Source organism: Mixophyes fleayi, chromosome 5 (genome assembly GCF_038048845.1).
Source record: "Mixophyes fleayi isolate aMixFle1 chromosome 5, aMixFle1.hap1, whole genome shotgun sequence".
NCBI lineage: Eukaryota > Metazoa > Chordata > Amphibia > Anura > Limnodynastidae > Mixophyes > Mixophyes fleayi.
The window spans coordinates 42514284-42536121 of NC_134406.1; the positions used below are offsets into that span (position 1 = coordinate 42514284).

The window sequence follows — 21838 nt, forward strand, 5'->3', positions numbered from 1 at the left end:
GAGTTCTCACACCAGAGCAAAAAGAACGTCGCAAGGAATGTTGTATTGACATTCTGTAGCAACTTGACACAGATCCAAACCTGTTTAATAAAGTAATCATTTGTGATGAGACCTGGATCTTCCAGTACGATCCTGAAACCAGAAGACCGTAAATGCACTGGAAAACACCGTCATCACCAAGAATGAAAAAAACTCATCAAAGCAAATCAAAATTCAAAGGAATGCTCATTGTTTTTTTTCATATCAAGGGTGTAATTTTGGAAGAATGGGTTCCAGAAGGCACAACAGTTAATCAGCATTATTAAAAGGAAGAGTCAGAAAGAAACGGCTGCAACTGTGGAGAAATGGTTTCTTTCTTCACCAGGACAATGCGCCTGTTCACACAGCACTTTCTTTGAAGCAGTTTTTAACCGACAAACACATTACTACACTTGAAAATCCTCCATATTTGCCAGATTTAGCACCTTGCAATTTTTATCTTTTCCCAAAAGTTAAATCAGTGCTTAAAGGGACACATTTTGAGTCAGTTGATGCTGTAAAGAAGAAAACGGCAGATATGTTGAAACAAGTGACAGAATTTGATTTGCTCCATGCCTTCCACCAGTGGAAAACAAGACTACAGCGATGTATTGGTGCAAATGGGGAGTATATTGAAGGGGACAAACATTAAATTTGTAATACCAATAAATAAAGGGGAGTTAATCAGTCTCGTTATTTAATAGACATACCTCGTATTACTTAATCAAGTTATCTAAGGGTAGTGTTAACACTACATTTCGCCATCTATAAAACGAAGGGCTTGTTTGCACTAGTATTTGCGTTGTTTCAAGCAGTGCAGTTTTTACCTTGCTTGATCTGTGTGACCGGCAGATAAGAGACCCGATCAACGCATTCTTGGTTTAGAGTGAAGGTAAAATCCCAGTGTGAATGAGCCCTTAGTCTGCACAGCATGCAGGATAAGAAGATACTGAGAATGTTCTTGTTAAACTTTGGAAAGCCAGAAGTGCTTAAACAGGAGGCATTGGAGAGAAGTAAGAAATAAGAAACATAAGGCTCTGGTACTTAACTTAATATGATTTATATATAATTTATATTAAGCAGCACTTTTATGATGTTTGAATATAATAATTACTGATATTGTATAATATAGATCTGATGAATTTGCCTAACACACAACCACTGGTGTGAGAGTGAACTAAGTGTATATGCAATAACAAAGTGTCAGAAACTTAGTGATGTATGTAGGTCATGCTTTGGTCCATATACTGACCATGGTTAATAAAGTAATCAAACTCCCAAGCACCAAGTCTTCCAATACCTTCTCTGTTCTTTACTTTTCTAATCATGTAGAGCTGCAACAAAAACTTTATAGGAATGAGGGTTCCAGCTGTATACCAGGTTTTACTTAGTAGTTTTATGGCGATTGAGACAGCCTCATTTACTCATCCTCATAAAAGTCTTCTACGAAGCAGCAGTGATGCCATTAGCTCCTGCTTACTGCACAGCTCTGATTTCTGTCTGAACGCTGATGAATCAACTTCCTTTACTAACTGGCCTGTAATCATGGAAGTCATTACCTAGATGATAGACCAGGTGCACTGTGATGTTGCTGTGATAAAGGCGAGAGGAGACTCATGGGAGGAGTCCATACCAGACAAACAATGGTGATCATTCTGCGCTGGAAATATTTTGGATCAAGCTGGGCAACACTGGCCCAATACAACCGCACAGGCTGCTATGCTCTGTAGCTGCACTGTTGGTGGCATTTACTACTTCACCGGGGAGTTATTAACAAAGATTTGGAGAGGGGGGGGGGCTTTCTTTTTGCATCATTTGACACAAATATATTTGAATTTTTGTGCAGTCTGTGTGACAAATATTCAAACACTTTTTTTTTTACATTACTTTTGAACAATTGGTAGAGCCGTTTGTTTTCCCCAGTAATCTTGCTGCCCAAGTCACACATTAATGCCATAGGCAAATCAATGCTTTCACATGAAGATCAGCAGAGTGACACATCTGGAATATAGATAATAGGCGTTTTGCTCTACAAAGTCTTTAATTCTGACTGAACATGTAAATCTGTATATATTAGTGTATATAAAAATGGCCACAAAGTACGTAAATAATACAACTCTACTTGATGTGCTTGTCCTATTAAGTCGAACTAAATCAAATTGAATAATCTGATATGCTGTAGTAAAGCATGGCCTATATAATTTCATACTCAGATATGCTTTAACAAAGGATGGGCTATACAATTTAGTAGTCAGATATGTTGTAATAAAGGATGGACTATACAATTTAATACTCTGATATGCTGTAGTAAGGGAAGGACTATACAATCTTTTCCAGAGGCTTTTTGGAGCTTTCCTTTAAGTGTACTTACACAGAAAAGTGTACACACCATAGATTTAGACATTTTGTGAGCCGAACAATATTCATAAGGATGCAGCCATTCAGTTCACTGGTAAATGAAGAGCATAGCACCCAGTAGTCTCCACTTGGTTGGACTGTCCTGGTTTGTGCAACCTAAAATGGGCGTGGTCTACTAGAAAGTGGACATGGCTTCATTAAAATGTTTTTCTGGTTGGCAGATGAGGACAGCATTTGGACAGGGCTTATTTTGTCCAACTTTTAAATGTTGGAAGGTATGGAGGTGCCTCAGTGATGTCACTGGTTACCCTTATTTGTGTATATTATGTTTATTATATGGATGGTACTAATGTGGTAGGAGGTTGAACAATTTTGCACAGGAGTCTACCGAGAGCACAGAGAGGGTGTGCACTTAGAGATGGTAAGAAGAAAGAAAATGTGTATTACTGAGGCAGGCAATGATATCCGTAACTAAATCTAAAATGTCATTCTTTATTACTATGCTTTAAAATTGATACATATGAGTACTGAAACACTTGTACCCATAAATTACTGGGCCTAATAATAGATATGTAATCTCATAAGGACATATAGTGAAATATTAAAAATTGATGAATGGAAGTAAACTGAAGCAATGATGTATACTGTTGCATCAATATATATGTATTGAATCGTATGACGTAGTAATAGTCATACATCTGCATTACAAGTCTGTTTATAGAGGCTTTATTTTCCCTGTTAAGGCTTCTTAGTCTAATGATAAATCACTCACTTCTATTTGACCAACAATAATGCTATTTCGAATAAAGATAAATATAACAAACGGAGACGCCTTTGGATATCCACATTTTTTTTATTGTTTGGTACAAAGGAAGGTCAGCTATTTTGTCATATATAAAGAGCATAGGTATTTTTAGATAATCATGTGACCTACAATAATACAACAATAACAGGGACGTGGCTTGGCAGATTTTTCTGCCTTTTTAACAGTATACATCATTGCTTCAGTTTACTACCATTCATCAATTTTTAATATTTCACTATAAGTCTTTATGAGATTAAATATCTATTATTAAGCCCAGTAATTTATGGGCACAAGTTTTTCAGTACTCATATGTATCATTTTTAATATATATTAATAAAGAATGACATTTTAAATTTAGTTATGGATATCATTACTTTCTCAGTGATACACACATTATCTTTCTTCATTTTGCTTCCGACTTCCTATGTTACTGATGTGTGAGGGCACCACCTTCAATTAAGTTTATTTATTACCATAAATTTATTACAATTATGAAGGGTATTTGATCCACTCGGTGTGCTGGAATTTGTTTTTGTGCACTTAGCAATGCTCAGAACGCACCATCCAAATGCAGTTGTACAAAAGCAAGGTGTGGGGTTAGCTAGTGTGCTGTAAAATCACAATACACGTCATTGACCTAAGGCCTGTACACTATTCCTGTCTTTCAGAGTCCGGTTGGTAGAAAGAGGATCTCCACACAGTTTGCCCCTCATGGAATCAGGAAAGGTATGTGGGTCCCATTATCACCGTGAACTTCAGTGCTCAGCTGACATTGAATTAAACCTCCTGTTGCTCTCAACTGAAAACACAATTTAATTCATTAAGTTAAATTAGATTGATTAGCACCTTAGTTTACTTTGTTTGGACCTGTTGGTGTCTTTCTATCTTAGCTGTGACTTTGTGTGTATGAGTAATCTACCTTTATAATCCATATGTCTATATTTATTTCAACAGATCCTTCCAGGAGTTCGTATAATAATTGCAAACCCAGAAACGAAGGGACCCCTTGGAGACTCTCATCTTGGTGAGGTGAGTCACACGATCCTTGCTGCACAGATGTGTAATCCTCTAGCTAGAATACAAAATGAGATGTTGGTTTAATTTCATCTTAAATATGTACTACTGTCTAGGAATATATTTTACTAACTTGCCCCCTTCCCCTAAAGGTGGCATCCTAAGGACTCCTGGCAGCTGATTTTCCTGGGGTTCCTTTGCTCATTTCACAGCCACAGACGAAAACTAGGTAGGGGAGTGAGCAGGGGACCATTCTCAAGGCTGCAATCAAGAGATTGCTGCTTGCGATTGGTTCTCCTGCGCACACACTACCTCCAGTGTGTAAGATATCTTCCTAGGTTTTAGCACAGCTTTAAAAGAAATACAACAATTGACCTGTAGTATGTCTACAAATGCAGATGTGTTACAGGTTTCAATTAGGTCAAATGATCTTGTTCAACTTTGTACATTTTTATGGAACCTAAATAATTACAAATAATTACAAAACCACGTACAACAGATATTAAGACAATGGAAAAGGAGGAGAAATACTAAGACTGGTACAGATTGGAAAGATTAAACTAAACTGGACATGTGTGTGTGTGTATAATATATATATATATATATATATATATACACACACACACACATATGTCCAATATGCAGGTTGTTTTTGTTTGCATCGGGGTCATATCTGCTGTATTATTACGTGTGACCAGCTTAAGAGAACAATTAAATATTAAAGGTACATTTAGATGCAGCCAAATACACTACTACGTAGCTTTCTTATATAATGATGACAATGCAGCTATCTTTAATCCTTGTCAATGTGGTTTTACATTCATTTAGATGGTTATAATTTATTGATGGGCAATTAATCCTAGAATAAAAATGTTCATATAAAATTGAGTGGCAGACTAGTAGTAGAAGACCCGATTTTTTCACACACACTCGTCTTCCTACATCATTCTACCTTGGATGTGGGGGCAGTAGGCACTGACTGGGTCTGGTCCTGTCTGCTTTGGGTTTGCTTGACTTAGAGGACAAACATGGTTTTGTATTTTGCTTGATTATTATCATGATATTTTATGATAAATATATTGTTATTGGGGGCAGCACGGTGGCTTAGTGGTTAGCACTTCTACCTTACAGTACTGGGGTCATGAGTTTAATTCCCGACCATGGCCTTATCTGTGAAGAGTTTGTATGTTCTCCCCGTGTTTGCGTGGGTTTCCTCCGGGTGCTCCGGTCTCCTCCCACACTCCAAAAACATACTAGTAGGTTAATTGGCTGCTAACAAATTGACACTAATCTGTCTGTCTGTCTGTCTGTGTGTGTGTGTGTGTGTGTGTGTGTGTGTGTTTTAGGGAATTTAGACTATAAGCCCCAATGGGGCAGGGACTGATGTGAGTGAGTTCTCTGTACAGCGCTGCGGAATTAGTGGCGCTATATAAATAAATGATGATGATGAATGATGAGGATTAAAAGAAACTAGGTGTGAAAAATAATGTTTGCATTTTTTCTTTTCACACAAAGTCTATCAATAATCAGAGAGAACTGTAGTGTCACAGTATTAATCAAATATCTGCAACCCCAGCCAGGCCAGCCTTGGTATACTACAATACATGTTATAGATTGCTAGCCTCTTGCCTCTCAGATTGCTAGCTCTTATGTCAGAAGAGATGTACAGAAATCACAGCTGAAAAAGATAAGAGGTTACAGTGTTCAAGAATGTGATTTTCTTTTTACTGATATGAGTCTGTAGAACATGCAGCTCATATCTCATACATAGGATATGGACCAATTCGCTATCTTCCTTATTCCACTTGGCTTTTCTGATCTTCCCTCAAGGATGTTCGTTAAGTGATACTTGAGGATTTTTTTGTGATCCATAATCTTTTAAATTATTTTCATTCTTATGACAAATATTTAAGAGATCAGCCGATCAGAAATCAAAGTGGGTTGTAGTCAGAGAATTAAAACTCATTTGTGTGTATAAGAGATTACATTTCTTTTTTTTATCCACGACAGCATATTAATCAATGAGCTTTAGCTATTCCCTTGGATTAAGCCACTCTGTCTTTCTTAGTACATGAATGTATCGTTTTACTTTTGAAAATGCCAATATAAAATTATACATGATTAACTTGTGTATGAAGTATTTTGTCTTTTAAGTTGATAGCTTGTTTTAACAATGAAGTCTTGCTTTTTATTTTAAGCTTCATAAAATCACTGTAATTGATTTAGAATATAGAATAAAGTGAGGTTGCTGAATAATTAAATCTCCAGTACATACAGAGTCTTCACCAACAATGAAGAAGTTGTTGTACGATTTTTGACACAATAGTGTAAGATTCTGAATAAAGTATTTACTGAATGGTTAAAAAAAAAAACATATACTTGTGCAAGGGAATCATGCTGGGCTCTGTTTTATCACGTTTTGTTTAGCTGTCGTTCCCTAGGTGTTAAAAGGATCAGGCGGTTTTAGGATACCTTAAACAACTTTTAACCAATTACAATATGAATTAATAGTTCTAGATTACTTTTCATTGGGGTTTATATAATAACATTGTGCATTGAACAAACATGTCTGTAACCATAGCAGCTAATTAGATGTTATCAAATAGGGGGTGTGACCTGCACATACATGAGGTTGTAAGAGGTTTCGTTTTCTCTAAAATCTTGTTTATATGCTGCTTTGGTGGCTCGGTTGCTGGAAATAAGCCGCAATAGTGATTATACCTTGTGAGATTATATCCCAAAGATTCTTACAGCCTTTAGAAAGAAATACTGAGCTCTGGAGATGTGAGAGGGTTTGGGAGCTTCTGCTGTTAAAGTTCATGTCAGCCGGGGTTAGACGAATGAAAGCGCCTTATTTGACTTTTCTGGAATGGTGCCTTACAGAATCAGGGTAGCTGTGGAGAAATTCTGTCTCCTCCTATCATAGTATCGCCAGAGTGGGTCTGCTTGCAGAAACACATGATCGGGTGTGGGTAATGAGGGAGCAGCTTTGGCTGTGCGACCCCTAACATACCTGTAGACTGTCCGAGCGTGTGTATCCATATGAGGAAGCTTAGTCTGCATCGTGTGTGGTTTATGGCCCAGTTTTCCATGATACCTGCAGTGAAAGCTGTTTCATTAGTGTGGCCTTACTTAGATTTACAACAGAGTGGCATCTTTTCCTGAGCAGCCAGTAACATAATTTCTGCCTGAGCTGAGCCCAGATGGATTTACAGGTTGTCTGTCATTGCCTACACTGGAATCTGTCATTACCTACACTGGTGGTTTAGGTAGACGAAAACTGAATATGACAGGTTGGAAGACTGTTATGTGTAAAGAAACACATTTTTCCTTCATCCTATCTGGGGGACAATGCTATCATGGGGTTGTTGTTGGGGCGTGTGGAGTTGGCACTTAACTGGTTAATTTGTGGGCTGCTGACAGATTCCTCCCCTCTGCAAACCCCTGTAGCTAGTCAGTGTAGTCTAAGTGCCCAAGGAGTTGTGCTTACTTTTCTGATACTTTTTATTTATTTTAATAGGCAACATAGTCTCGACCTTCGAGACAATCCCATACAGAAGGTTTCACTCAAGATGCTTCCAAGGGGACCTTCTAAGGAAGTGGTCAGGTTCAACTCTTCGCTTGGAGCACCAGAGGATACAGTTGTCCCTTAATACTCAGTTTTCTCTCAGGTGGTGGAAGGTTCAAGAACTTCTAAGCATGGCCAGATACTTTGCCCCATGCTCCTGAATCATCATCATGATGGATGCCAGTCTAAAGGGCTGGGGCACAGTAGCTCTACTTTTGAACTTTCTGGGTCTTTGGTCAGCACAGGAAAGTTCCCACCTAATAAATAACCTGGAGTTGGAGTTGAAGACCATATTTATGATTCAGGGATCCCCAGTAGGTCTAAAATGAGACAACGCTACGGCCGTGGCATATGTCAACAAACAAGGCGGAACAAAGTTCAGGGGCAATGCTCATAAGTGCCCAGATATTTTCTTGGGTAGAATAATTTGTCCTATCTCTATCAAGCGAATTCATTTCAGGCATTCAAAATTGTGAAGCCGACTTCTTAAGTCATCACACTGCAACACCAAAGGTATGGTCACTCCAGCCGAAGGTATTTCAGATGCTGGTCCCGAAGTGGGGCCTTCCGGATCTAGATCTAATGGCGTTCACACACAACCAGCGGGTTCCCAGGTTCTGCTCAAGAGCAAGGGACCCGGTGGCGGTGGACATAATGACAATGCACTGGAGATTTCGGTTGGGGTATCTCTTCCCTCTCATTCCAATGCTTCCCCTTGTCCTCAGACAGGTCAAACAAGGGGTTCTTCCAGTCATACTGGTAGCTCCCGATTGGCCACGCAGGGTATGGTATGCAGACATGCTTTTCATGGCCGTAGGACAAGGACTTTGTCTGCCTCTTTGCAACGACCTCCTCATGCAGGGTCCATTTCAGCATCAGGACCTGCCTCGGCTGACTTTAGTGGCATAGCCGTTGAAGCCAGCCTCTAGAGGATTCTACTCCAGGGTGGTGAATACCGTTTTATGGGCTAGGAAGCTGGTCTCAGCCCACATTTACCATAGAATCTGGCGCACTTATATTAGTATTATATTATGAGTAAGTTCCATGTGCCCTGGCTGCTGACCTTTCTTCAAAAAGGTCTTGATGCAGGGCTCCGCCTGGATCCTTAAAGGTCCAGGACTCAGCCCTTTCTATCTTCTTCCAGAGGCGTCTGGCGGACCTACCGGACATCCGTATCTTTTTGCAAGGGGTCCTGCACATTCAACTTCCCTTTGTGCCTCCCATGGCAACCTGGGATCTGAATTTGGTACTATCTATGCTCTAGGAACCTCCATTTGAACCCTTACAGTCAGCAGACCTTAGGTTCCTGACATGGAAGGTGGCGTTCCTGCTGGCCATAGCGTCAGCTAGACTAGTATCAGAGCTTGGGGCCCTTTCCTGCAGAGAAACTTTCCTTATCTTCCATGAAAGTAGTTTCCGGGTTTCACATTAATCAGGAAATAGTGGTTCCAGCATTCCAGGACGCGCCCGAGGGTTCCACCTTAAAAGTTCCTGGATGTGGTCAGGGCATTACGTATTTATGTCCAAAGAACTTTGGGTATCGGACATACGGATTCTCTTTTTGCCCTGATCGATCCCCAAAGAAGAGGCTGGCCAGCTTCCAAGCAAACCATTGCTAGATGGCTTTGTTCTACAATACAACAAGCGTACCTTAATGCCAAACGGACTGTACCTACATGAATTTCAGCACATTCCACCAGGTCTGTAGGGGGTTCCTGGGCTGCGCGCAATGGGGCTTCGGCTGACCAGCTATGTGAGCGGCCACTTGGTCCTCTGTCCACACGTTCAACAAATTTTATCAGTTTAATGGGTTAGCGTCCACCAATTCTAGCTTTATCTGTAGTGTACAACGTGCTACAGGGGGTTGCAGAGGGGAGGTGTCTGTCAGCAGCCCACAAATTAACCAGTTATGTGCCAACTCCACACTCCCCAACTACAACCCCATGGTAGCAATGTCCCCCAGATGGAATCAGAGAAAGGAATTTATCATAAGTATAAAAATCCTCTTCGATAAACCATGTTTCAATTTTGTTACAACAGAAGAGCATACAAATTTATGAAAACCTAATCCCTGTCTATTCTATAACTAAACCAAGTGATACCTTAGAGCTTGAATTTTCACAACAGCTGGAGAGCTGCAGGTTACCCCAGTATGGAATACAGCCGATTGGTAAGAAATTGCTGCTCATTTTTCTGCGCACCTCTATGGGAGGCGAGGAATAAGAAGCGGAAATTTCTCTAAAAACTGTTTTTTTGTGAAAAGCTATTGTAATTATATCTTAGTGAGTTGTATTTAAAATCACATTGAAAGCCATGTAACTGATTTCTCTGGACAGTTTATTTTTGTTTTTACTTAGATACATTTAAGAATGAATGCCTTCTTTTCTTGGCTTGCAGATTTGGGTTCATAGCGCTCACAATGCCAGCGGGTACTTCACAATTTATGGCGACGAGTCCTTACAGTCCGATCACTTCAGTTCCAGGCTTAGTTTTGGAGACACGCAAACCATCTGGGCAAGGACGGGTTACCTGGGGTTCCTGAGAAGAACAGAGCTAACAGACGCAAATGGCGGTAAGGTTATAATAAAGCTCTGAGTCATATACCATTAAAATCTCTTTCCAACTTGATCAAATAGAACTCTTTTGTCAAGTACACAGACTGCTTTAATACAGAGGTGAAGTAGACATAGGGCTAGATTTACTAAACTGCGGGTTTGAAAAAGTGGAGACGTTGCCTATAGCAACCAATCAGATTCTAGCTGTCATTTATTTAGTATATTCTGCAAAATGACAGCTAGAATCTGATTGGTTGCTATAGGCAACATCTTCACATTTTCAAACCCGCAGTTTAGTAAATATACCCCATAGAGTCTAACAACAAAGGGGATGCCTTACCTGCAATTATTTTGTAGGAGCCAGATGTTATGGGGAAAGGGATGGAAAAATGTATTTGAAAACTGGTGGGAAGACTCAGGAAAGGAATAGTTTTGAAAATGTCATTATTCTCTACAGAAGAGGGTTCACTGTTAAGATCTTTATTCAAGACCTGTACATTGATAGCACCAGGACACCTATAGTGCAGTGTCTTGTTTTTGGGCTTCTTTCAAACCTTTATATAACAAACAAAGAGGTAGAAAAGAATGTGCAAATGATACCTAAATACACGAATAAAAATATACTTTATTGACACATCTAATAGCCATATTAAAACAATCCACATGTGTATAAAAAATCACAATAAAGCAAGATTCCTAAACCACATAAAAAGTAGTAGTGTTGCAATAGTAATCAACCAAGTAATTGCATCTTTAATATTCGTATCAGACAAAAGGTTTCTGTGGTATGTATATATATATATATATATATATATATATATATATATATATATATATATCTATATCTATATCTCATCCAGTGTAACCAATCATATAAAATGAGGATGTAAAAAATGATTAGCAGCCCATAATTGCTCCTCTGAAATAGACGGTCTGAATGTCTCCGGAAACTCAATTGCGGCCTAGCAGTTAATCAATAGTGTCCTAAAAGCACTCACCCACCTCGCGGATAGAAGAAATCTAACCTTTCTTTCAAACTTTTTAAAAGACAAAGCGAGACAGATGTGTTTTAACAACTAATGTTGGCCGTTCCAAGGAAAAACCAATAGTGCATTCACAGAAGCTACTCATTTGTGCCAATTATACCGTGTATCCAAGATGTTTATGTGCTGATAACTATTGTCCACAACGTCCTAGTCCCCTATACTTCACTCAGACCTATGTGCTCTCTCATCTGGTTCCACAAAGAGGTTTTTAGTTGTAAGTAATTTAAAAAAAAAAATCTTATTGCTGGAATAAAAAAGATCTTTTGTGACCGTGCTTGTGTGTGTGCTCCTAGTTATTGATACCTCCTTCCAGTCATTTTGTTTTAGTTCTTAGTACTGGTATCAGATGTAGCGCCACTCAAACTTTAACTATTTTATTGACGTCATTTACACTGCAATTTGTCAACAAAGCGGACAAAACAAGATTTTTTTTTAGATCAAAAAGGTCACATATAGATTGGAGGGTCTTGTACTTTAGATATACAGGTTTCGTACCAAATGGTCTGGTGAAGCAAATCCATATGTGTAATGTAATGTGAGTAATATATTTTCCATGCATCAAAGAGTTTCTGAGTCTGGTTTTCTTTTTCTTTTTGGAGAGGTTCTTCCATCCAATCCATTCTCATAACAATGGACATTTTTTCATTTAATAATTAAAGTGTGGGAGGTGGACTCTAGATCCACATATGGAGAACACATTGTCTAGTCACTGAGGTAGCCCTCCTCCCTCTCCAGATTCTCATATTCTGTGGTAGGATGCCTAGTATGGCCCATTCAGATGCATTGCTCATATTTCGAACTCAATGACTAATAGTGTCCAGTCATTCCTAAAGTGATGATTTAACTCCCTAATCATCACCCAAGCATTGTTTTATGATGCAGTTTATGTTGCCCACTTATAGTAACTCATGTTCTTGAATTATAGCTGGTATTAGAAGCCCTACAAACTTTTTATGTGTTATGAACATTACATATCTATGTCATTCTGTGTCATGCCAGAGACGTGCTCAGCTAGCTATATGATGAATAAAGATCTACCTCATAGGTCAACAGTTATATCAACCACATGTTTGTTTATTATTATTGTTATAGTCATTGATTGTAAGACACCACAATGTTCCACAGCTCCAGACACTGAGTAAAACAGACCATCCATAAAACAGGGATATACCAGGTAGACAAAATATATGTCATTGTGAAAACAAAGGGTAAAGAGGTCCCTGCTTCTGGGAGATCTTACACTGAGAGAAGCACACAATTGAGACAACAGGAACGAGTGTGGCTCAGAGTGGAGATTGGGATAGCTGTGAAATCTAGATAATCATATAACTGGTGCTAAAATTAATTTTAATAAACCTTTTGAAATGTAATAGTATTCCATATATTATATGTTACTGTATGAACACAAATTAATTTTTTGCTTTCTGATTTTGGGGATCTTGCATCATTCCTGACTTTTCATTCATTAATTAGTGTTAACCATAAATGGGGCAAGAGAGTGATAAGTGATACTAGTAGTGATCTGATTTGAATCCTGGTGATCTGTATGACCAGACAGGCAGTGTCTGACAGAGGTTATGTATTTTTACTCGTGTATATAGAACGACATGATGCCCTTTATGTGGTTGGGGCTCTGGATGAAGCAATGGAACTTCGAGGGATGAGGTATCACCCCATCGATATAGAAACGTCTGTGATCAGGGCCCACAAGAGCGTAACAGAATGGTGAGTGTCTTCTCAAGTAGAATGATATCAATGCACGATCATTCACAGATATCCGCAGTTACTTACTTGAGTTTAAGTTGAAAGAACAAAAGAAAGTAAGTTTAATGCCTTCTATTAATGCTTCCAATGGCACACATGACAGCAGCTACTCCAGCTTCCATAAATTTAAGTATCTTACTCTGATGAAAAGAATGGTAGTAACATGTCGATAGTAGATAGTCCAATTTTCCCACGTTGTCGGACAGTGTCACTTACCAGTGTTGTCTCAGTATATACCTGTGTTACACGTTCCAAGCACATTTATATTTAGTTACTGTGTCTCCAACATCTGCCAGATATTATCCCAAGCTCCCATCAGGTGGACTGTCCTAGACAAGGAAAGGGATAACTCACAATGGTACCTAGCTGCCATACTTTTAATTAATGAGCAATGTACATTTTATAGGAAAAAAAAATCTTACAAAAATTATACGTTTTTGCATGTTTTCACTGGGCCTGACGATGACACGTTTATAAGTTAATGGTGACATATCTGGTTTACTTTTCTGTCTTGTTGAAAAGAATACACTGCTAAGAAGGAAAACAGATTTTGTAATGCATAGAAATGTGATAGAATTTATTGTGAACTTAAAGAGGACATGTCACCATTGGGACAGAGGTTACGATGATGTGCAGCAGTTGTTGATGATGGAGCGGTAGAGTTCTGCCCAACAAGAGCAGTTGTTGATGATGGAGCAGTAGAGTTCTGCCCAACAAGAGCGGTTGTTGATGATGGAGCGGTAGAGTTCTGCCCAACAAGAGCAGTTGTTGATGATAGAGCGGTAGATTTCTGCCCTACAATATGTTTAGCACACTAGCTGTGATGACTACAGTGTCAGCTGCTCTTCTGGTTCGATGCTCTACCAGGTGGAAGGAGCAGGGAAAAGTTTTTTGTGTTTCTCCTACCTAGAAATAACTTTTGCCACAATGGTGACAGGTCCTCGATGTATGTTTTTTTTTGGGTATTTCTGGGATTCTGACATCGCACATTGCAAACGGATTCACCTAGAAAGTGTCTGTTGTTGTAAACCTGTCTTCATGCTCCATTGTAAACCCAGTCTTTGTTTTCCCTATTTTGTTCTCAATTCAACCTTCATTTTATTTTCTTACAACAGTGCTGTGTTTACCTGGACAAATTTGTTGGTTGTCGTCGTTGAACTTGATGGCTCAGAACAGGAAGCCCTGGATCTAGTACCACTGGTCACCAATGTGATCTTGGAGGAACATTATCTTATCGTAGGTGTGGTCGTAGTGGTGGACATTGGTGTCATTCCTATCAACTCCCGTGGAGAGAAACAGCGTATGCACCTACGAGATGGGTTTTTGGCAGATCAGCTGGACCCTATATATGTGGCCTACAACATGTAGTCTTGTACTTTTAAGGCTTCCATGGACTTAACAATAGATGTATAAATTTTTTTTGTGTTCACTTAAAAGAAAAAAAGAAAAAACAACAACGTGCAAATAAGGGGATAATATTTGTTGAGAATTGAGCAGATTTTGTCATAACTTTCCAGATTCTCAAAAATTGGGCAGACAGAATGTGAAATGTGCTTTTTGTTTTTACCACTACATTTTAGCACCAAGAGACTCTTTAGGTACTTTGTTGAGAACCATTCTGGTCTCCAATATATGGAGACCTGTGTGACCCTCAACATTTTTTTATTATTTTAAAATGCCAATTTTTAAAGCAAGTTATTTGTCTTATGTTGCCAGACTGACCCCATTGTTTTCATTATGTAGCTATGTATTTTATGAAGGATTTTTTTTTTTTTTTTTAAATATAATGGAAATAGGTTGATTTATAAAACCTTTCACAGTGACAAAGTTGCTAAAGGGTTCACATTGTATAGGGAACAATTCGATCTAGATTTTTCATTTTTATTATTCCTAAAATCCTGTTATTTGTGAGTAGAGAGAGAAAAGGTACGAACAAGCAAAATTTCCAAATTCGTAATGGCGCCATGAAAAGAAAGATGAACTTCACAGTTTTAACTATTTGGGTACTGGATCGAAGCCAAAGTTTGTAAGCTGCTAATCTGTCCAGTGTTTTAACCCGTTGATATCTGAAGGGAACCTTTTTTTTTTCTTTTGCCTCTGATAAAACAACAATAACTTATCGTTGCAAATCAACATGCACACACATTAGGTTTTGATGTGTTGTATTTCTACCAAAATCAGTCTTCTGCAACCGTCTATAATTAATGTTGTTGCCTCCCCAGGTCTGCGGAATGGCTGGCAGAGGTTACATAGTAACTTAGCCATCTCAAAGCCAAGTTTCTCAGCCCCAAGATGGTCTGCATAGCTATTCCGAAAGTAAGCACACTAAAAATTGCTGTTCATCTCAGATTGAGAGTAATATAACTAGCAATTATTAAAAAAACATAAAACAAAAAAGCAACATAGTTATGCATAAGGTGGACTTTGGCAAGTATCTTTGTACTGAACTAAAAAGATAAAATAAGTTAACTCTCCATATGTAATTATGTATAAAATGTTTAATTTATTTTGATCTCTTTAGAAGTATAAAACAAAAACAGCATTCAAGAAAGTAAATGTCTTGCAATGTTTGCTAATATAAAAAAAAAAGCGTATTATCTTGAGTGGATAGTATCACATCAAATATATATATGAAATTATAAATTCACTAATGGGTTATGTGGGAAGGGATATATTTTAATGTTTACGATGCAGTACATGTCACTTGCATGGTGTCTCCCACTGTATATATCTGGGTGTTATTCACAATCTTTGTTTGAAAACTGCAATCGTGGATTGCTTGTGTTCCCGTATAACAGATTATCCTAGATACCAGCAAGTGGATTTAAAATACCATCCTTTAGATGGTGTACGAAACGTATGGCTGAAATGCACTATCATTTTTTTTCCTTTCTCCTAGAGAAGCAACAGTAGATACAATTGTATAATGTGTGTGCTGAACAGAGAAACATTTGATAATATATATAAAAATAATAATACTGAGGAATGAAGGTGGTTTTCAGAAACTCATAGTTGGATGGACATTCTTGTTAAACAACGTGCTGCCTCACTAGTTTCGTGGGCATTCAATATTGTCTAAATTGTTGATACATTAATATACCTTCTTATTTTACATGAGTTTTTGGTGAGATTTTGAGAAAATGTAACTATAAAATAATCAAACCTAGTTTGCACTCCCCATGGATTTTAAATTGAAAGCCACCCAAAAATAAAAAGGCATATGTAATTCAATAACGTTTATTTATTTATTTATTTTTTTATATAGGGTTTCAAACTTCAGATGACAGTAGTTGATTGGCTGGTACTTGTTTTCCAGCAAATTATAGATACCTTTTGTTTATTTTTCTGGCTAAATTCTGTAGTTTTCAGCCATGTCTTCATATCATCTTGTAGAACTGTGAAGTCACTCTTGGATCTCACAGCTGTATTGTATCTCTAGGCAACACAAATAGATATCTCTGCCTGATAATATAAAGACATGTCTTAAAAGCACAGATGGCAGCCTGATGGATAACTGAATGTATTTAGTGAAAGCTGCCGTAGGGCATGTATAGCCAATAAATTAAAGGTGGAATATCCCATTTATAAGAACATTGAAAAGTGTCAAACGGACTCATTTTTGAAGATTAAGCAATTTGTTTTGGAGTTTATGTATGTAATGCCATAGCTGCCAACTATTCCTAATTTCTAGGGACAATTCCGGATTTTAAATATTTATTTCTGGAATTGTCCCTATTTACTGCATAATAAAGCTTTTTTTTTTTCATCCATTCTTACTCTATAGATTTTCTAAGTACATATTTTTTTAAAAGGACTATTTGAAATGCAAACAAGTACACAATTATCAAACTCAGTGTACATGACATGATGGGAGATTATAGTGCTCCAGCGTCCGACGAGACCCTATTGTGTGTTACCTGTGTGGATGCACCGAATCGGCAGCAGCGTCAATGAAAAATATTTTTTCGATGTTGCCAACTATGGTAATTCTATCACCAGCTTGTACCAACTAGCAACATTGGTAGATACACATTACATGATTGTAGGTCCCCAGGCTCTTAAGACATTAAAATAATCTGCAAACGTTATAGAACACATGATGTTTACATTAAAATTATTTTTATTATGTACAGATGGAGCAAGAGATATCTCTGATGAATTCAGCTGTAATACCAGAGAACTGAATCTTTAGTAAATGGTCACCTACAGTGAATACAATTTTGGTTAGTCCATGTAAACCAATTTGGGATAACTGGTGCTCCATCTGCACTGAGCCCTTACTCCTGCAACTGCTCTGTGCGTTTTCCTGGGCTTGCTTGACGGACCATATACGGTTAGTAGGACGTGTTCCTGTGTGTGGATGGCTTTACGTGTAGAGAGGTTAAATATGGATTTAGAAAGTTTTCCACGTGTATTTGCTCTGTAGCCGGCTGGATAGTCCACAATCTAAATTAGACCATTTATTCTCCTTGTGTGACCTTATAGGTTTGTACACACCGGCGTTTGGTGTTTTTTAAGGTGCATTTGATATGTATTTAGATGCGTTTACAAGTTAGTCCAATCTGTGTTTTCTAAACATGAGTCTGTGGCACCATCTTGTTCAAGCAAAACATGGGCAAAAGCATATGGAAGCTTTTCTTGACCGCATCTCGTTACTTTTATCATGCACTCCCTTAGCGCATGAATGTAAGTTTGCAAATGCTTTCAGACGCACTGAAATAGGACAAGAAGTGTTCAACGCAATGCAAGTTAAATACGTGTAAAAACAAAATATATGTAGGGTCTCAATTACTGCAATGATCTTTATTTTCAGATCAGTTTTCATACATTTACCTTACATTAGAAATGCCTGTAGAACCCATACTTTTAATGCTAGTGTGTACACAGCATACCATTGATACAGATACTGCAGTATGGCATTACATACAAAGTACACTTCTTTAATAAAAAAAATATCCTGATAAATACATCTCACTTCTGTTCTAGGAGCCTGTGGAGGTAAATAGTTGAGTTTTAAAGGCCACGAAGGAGTCATTATTTGTTGCCATGTCTTGTCCAGGCAGTCTTTTTACTATTGTGATTAGAACATACAATACAGTGACCTAGAATATTCAACTATACCAACACTAAAGCATCAAGACCAAACACGAACAGTATTTTCCCAGTTATTTTTAACTAGTCCCGTTTTATTTTTTATATGGTATAATACTGTGAAGGGAAGCTGAAAGGAAGTACTTACGTGTACTTATGTATGTTTTGTATAATGAGTTACTTTGCATACCTTCTTTGTCAAGACACCTATTCAGTAGGCTTAATATAATTAAAGGATTTTCTACCTTCAGATGACTGTAGTTTAACAGCTGTTATTTCTGTTACGTTTACTAAATACAGGGATTTTATTTTACATTGCAGATCCATTCTGTGCTTTTCAGCCAAGTCTATATAATCAGGCAGAGATTATTTGTGTTTTCCTAGCATAGTTCTCTCGATGCAGTTGTGTCCAATGCCAAGAGCCCATCAGAGGTACGACATACAGTATCGGGGGCAGCAAAACTAAACAACTCTAATTCAATAAATACATTGCTACAAAGCACAGAAGAAAGTAAGTTAGTGTAGCGGATTTAGTCAAAGTCACAGGAGGGAGTGTGTACTGTTGAAACTCACAACTCCAATGACCCAATTAACATTTCACATTAAAATTGTCATCTGCAACCTAAAAGCACATTTTCCCTTAGTGTTGGTGCAAGTGATGTGTTACTGCTGCTCTGTGACTAAGTCACTACTTTATAATCTCTAACAAGATGACTAAATATATTTCATTTACAGGTGGAACTCTTTGATTTAATAAGCAAATAAGAACCCCAGAAATATTTTTTTTACCATAGATTAATATTAAAAACCATTTCTAAATTTTAAAAAAAACTGAAAGGTAACTTATTTCTTTGGTTTGCTAGATAAAATATATTCATAGAGTTGGACTTTCAATTTGACACACTAGACTTTTGTTTGAAATCTCCAAAACAACTGGAGTCCTCTCACCACTAGCCCTATGGTGTACCAATGTCATTTGATTTATACAATACTATCAGTTTTGCTATCTCCAAATGAGTTTTAATTCATTAATATGCGTCTATAAATCCATATTGAAATAATAAATGACTTACACATCAAAGTATTCCTCCTGTCAACATTTCCTAACCATTTGGCTTTTTTAAAAAATATATTTAAATTTGTATCTGTTTAATGCAGATAAATAGATTAAAGTTAATCCTTGACTTCAGTACTGCAGACCAGACATTATACCTTTGCGATCCATTAGGGAATTGCAAATCTTTCCTCTGATGTTTGTTTTGCATGAAGCTCTTTAATAGACGGCAGCATGCATACAGTACAATGTGCGTTATTAGTCCCTAGGTATGCCACTACCAGGCTTGGTTCCTATTGAATTCTACTCTTAAATGCTCTATTTTGGCAATGTGGTTTGGTAAAGCCAAAGTAGTGCTGTGTAAACTAGGTTTCTTCTTTGACTTGTTGGTGATGGACTGATGTTGTGGTGTTTGTGAAGGAAACAATTCTAGATTTCTGGGATATGTGAATAAAAATAAAGAACGCACTTTGAAACAAGCTGTGCCAACCTGTTCAGCACTCTTACCATAATGTGGACTCAAAATGCCAGCATCTGACCTCAGGTATTAATTGGATGGAAAGGAACAGCAATTGTTAATTTAGGAGGAGCAGCAACCAATGGCGTAGTAAAGACAGAAACATGTAGCATTCTCTGCCTGCAACTAGGAGATGTATCATAATAATTATTCAGATCTCTGTGTGTTGTGCCCATTGTACATGACACGTGACTGCCCTCTCTGGTGCTGGCAAGGTTAAGAAACAGCAATAAAGGAAGATTCTGTATTAGAAAGTGTACTGTAGATAAACCATTCATGGGATCTTGTAACGTCTGTCTTGTGACCTTTTGTGCTTTTTTTGAAGTCAAACGTGGGTAGCCCGAGAGGAGAATACAGCTAAACCCATACACGCACCACACACACTCCAACAGATTCCTCCTGGTGCTTGTTTTATTATATATTTCATTCTGCTTGACACTTTACCCCAGGGAAGACTGTCCCTGTTTATCAGTTGAATGTTAGCAGAAGCGTTACTTCATGGAGTGTTGACTGGTTCGAGAAACGTCACTTACTCAGCCAATCACAGCTGAAACCGAGGGAAAAAATAAAATTTTTATGTGCAAAATACAGCAACCTTCTTGTATGTTAAACCACCAGTACGCTTTGTACATCTGTGATAACGCCTGTTTTATATTCAAATGAACAAATAAAAGCTTTTATTTTTGTTGCTCTGAAAATCTGGTCTTTCTTATGTCTTTCTTAAATCTTAGGTTGAACAGATCTTTCTTATGGTCTTATTGTCTATACACTATATCATAACATCAGTGCAGGTAATTTATGGACTAAACCTAAATATTAATTCACCAAGAACTAGTGCCGTCACTCTGCCCCGATGAGGAGAAAATTGGTTCACCCACAACATCAAACTTCTATTGTTTGTAATCAATACACGAAATGGCTAACTAGAATTGTTTTATAATATATTTCCCAGTAGATAAAAGACAGGGTTAGAACCTTACACTTTCAATTACAATATCAGCCATCAATAATTAACAGGAGGTAATTATTGATGGAATTGCAATCTTGTGTTCCTCTACTTACAAAAATCGTTTTTTAAGGAATGCCCTGTCTGCCACCCAATGGTGCACTTACTGTGGCTTTCCTGAAGCTTTCCCTAGCCCAGGCTGGGCAAGGTGTGGTTCTGGGTTGGGGATGGTAAAGGACAGATTGGCAGATCATGAGTGCTGGGCAGGTACAATGTATCGATTTCTATTACGCAACCAGCAACTACATATTGGGACCTTGCCGTTTTTCCTTACTAATTATGCAGAAATTCCATAAAATTGCTGGAGTTAAAAATGTATCCACGTGTATTTATTTGGTTTGCAGTGGAATAAAACACAATAAGCAGAAAAACTTAGTAAGTTGTAACTTATTCCACTCAGAAATCTATTAGAATTAATTAGATTTCGAGCAAATGATTCTTCTTCACTTTGGAACTGAACTCACCTGTGGTGAGTAGCTGGTGCCTACAATATAAATTACACATTAACCAAGTTTGAATAGAGAAAATTACTCTTTCTCCTGTTTTGTGTCTGTGTGTACTGCAATGAGCATGGAAATAAGAAAGAAATTCAGAGAATTATCTGAGGAGGTCAGACAGAAGTTTGTACTCAAACATGGACAATCTCAAGGCTATAAATCAATCTCCAGAAACCTTGATGTTCCCGTTTCCACCGTATGAAATGTTAGAAAATTTAAGACTCATGGCACTGTAGCCTACCTGGATGTGGCCACAAGAGAAAACTTATTTGCAGATTGTGTCGCAGAATTGTTTGACTGGTGGAGAAATCACCTCAATCAACTGCCAGATTCAGGTTTACTTTCAAACACAATTTATGACAGTTTCAACTCGCACTATCTGTCACCAACTCAATGATTGTGGAATATAAGGTAGGAGGTCCCCACTACTGAGAGACATAACAAAGCCTGATTGGAGCTTGCTAAAACACACCAGACCAAGCCAACATTTGTTCTGGGGAATGTTCTGTGGACAAATGAGACCAAATTAGAGTTTTATGGTAAAG

At 37.9% G+C, this 21838-nt stretch overlaps 1 protein-coding gene across 9 annotated transcripts in view; it reads left to right on the top strand.

Moving 5' to 3' along the window:
- DIP2C (disco interacting protein 2 homolog C) overlaps positions 1-20488 on the top strand; it is a 382732-nt gene extending 362244 nt beyond the window's left edge. For all 9 annotated transcript variants that reach the window (XM_075212090.1, XM_075212092.1, XM_075212091.1 and 6 more), the window contains 5 exons: positions 3850-3907; positions 4136-4210; positions 10161-10335; positions 12966-13089; positions 14244-20488. In XM_075212090.1, the coding sequence (XP_075068191.1) occupies positions 3850-3907; positions 4136-4210; positions 10161-10335; positions 12966-13089; positions 14244-14496 (685 nt within the window). In that variant the 3' untranslated portion in view covers positions 14497-20488. The remainder of the gene's footprint in view (positions 1-3849; positions 3908-4135; positions 4211-10160; positions 10336-12965; positions 13090-14243) is intronic.
- Positions 20489-21838: the final 1350 nt, after the last annotated feature.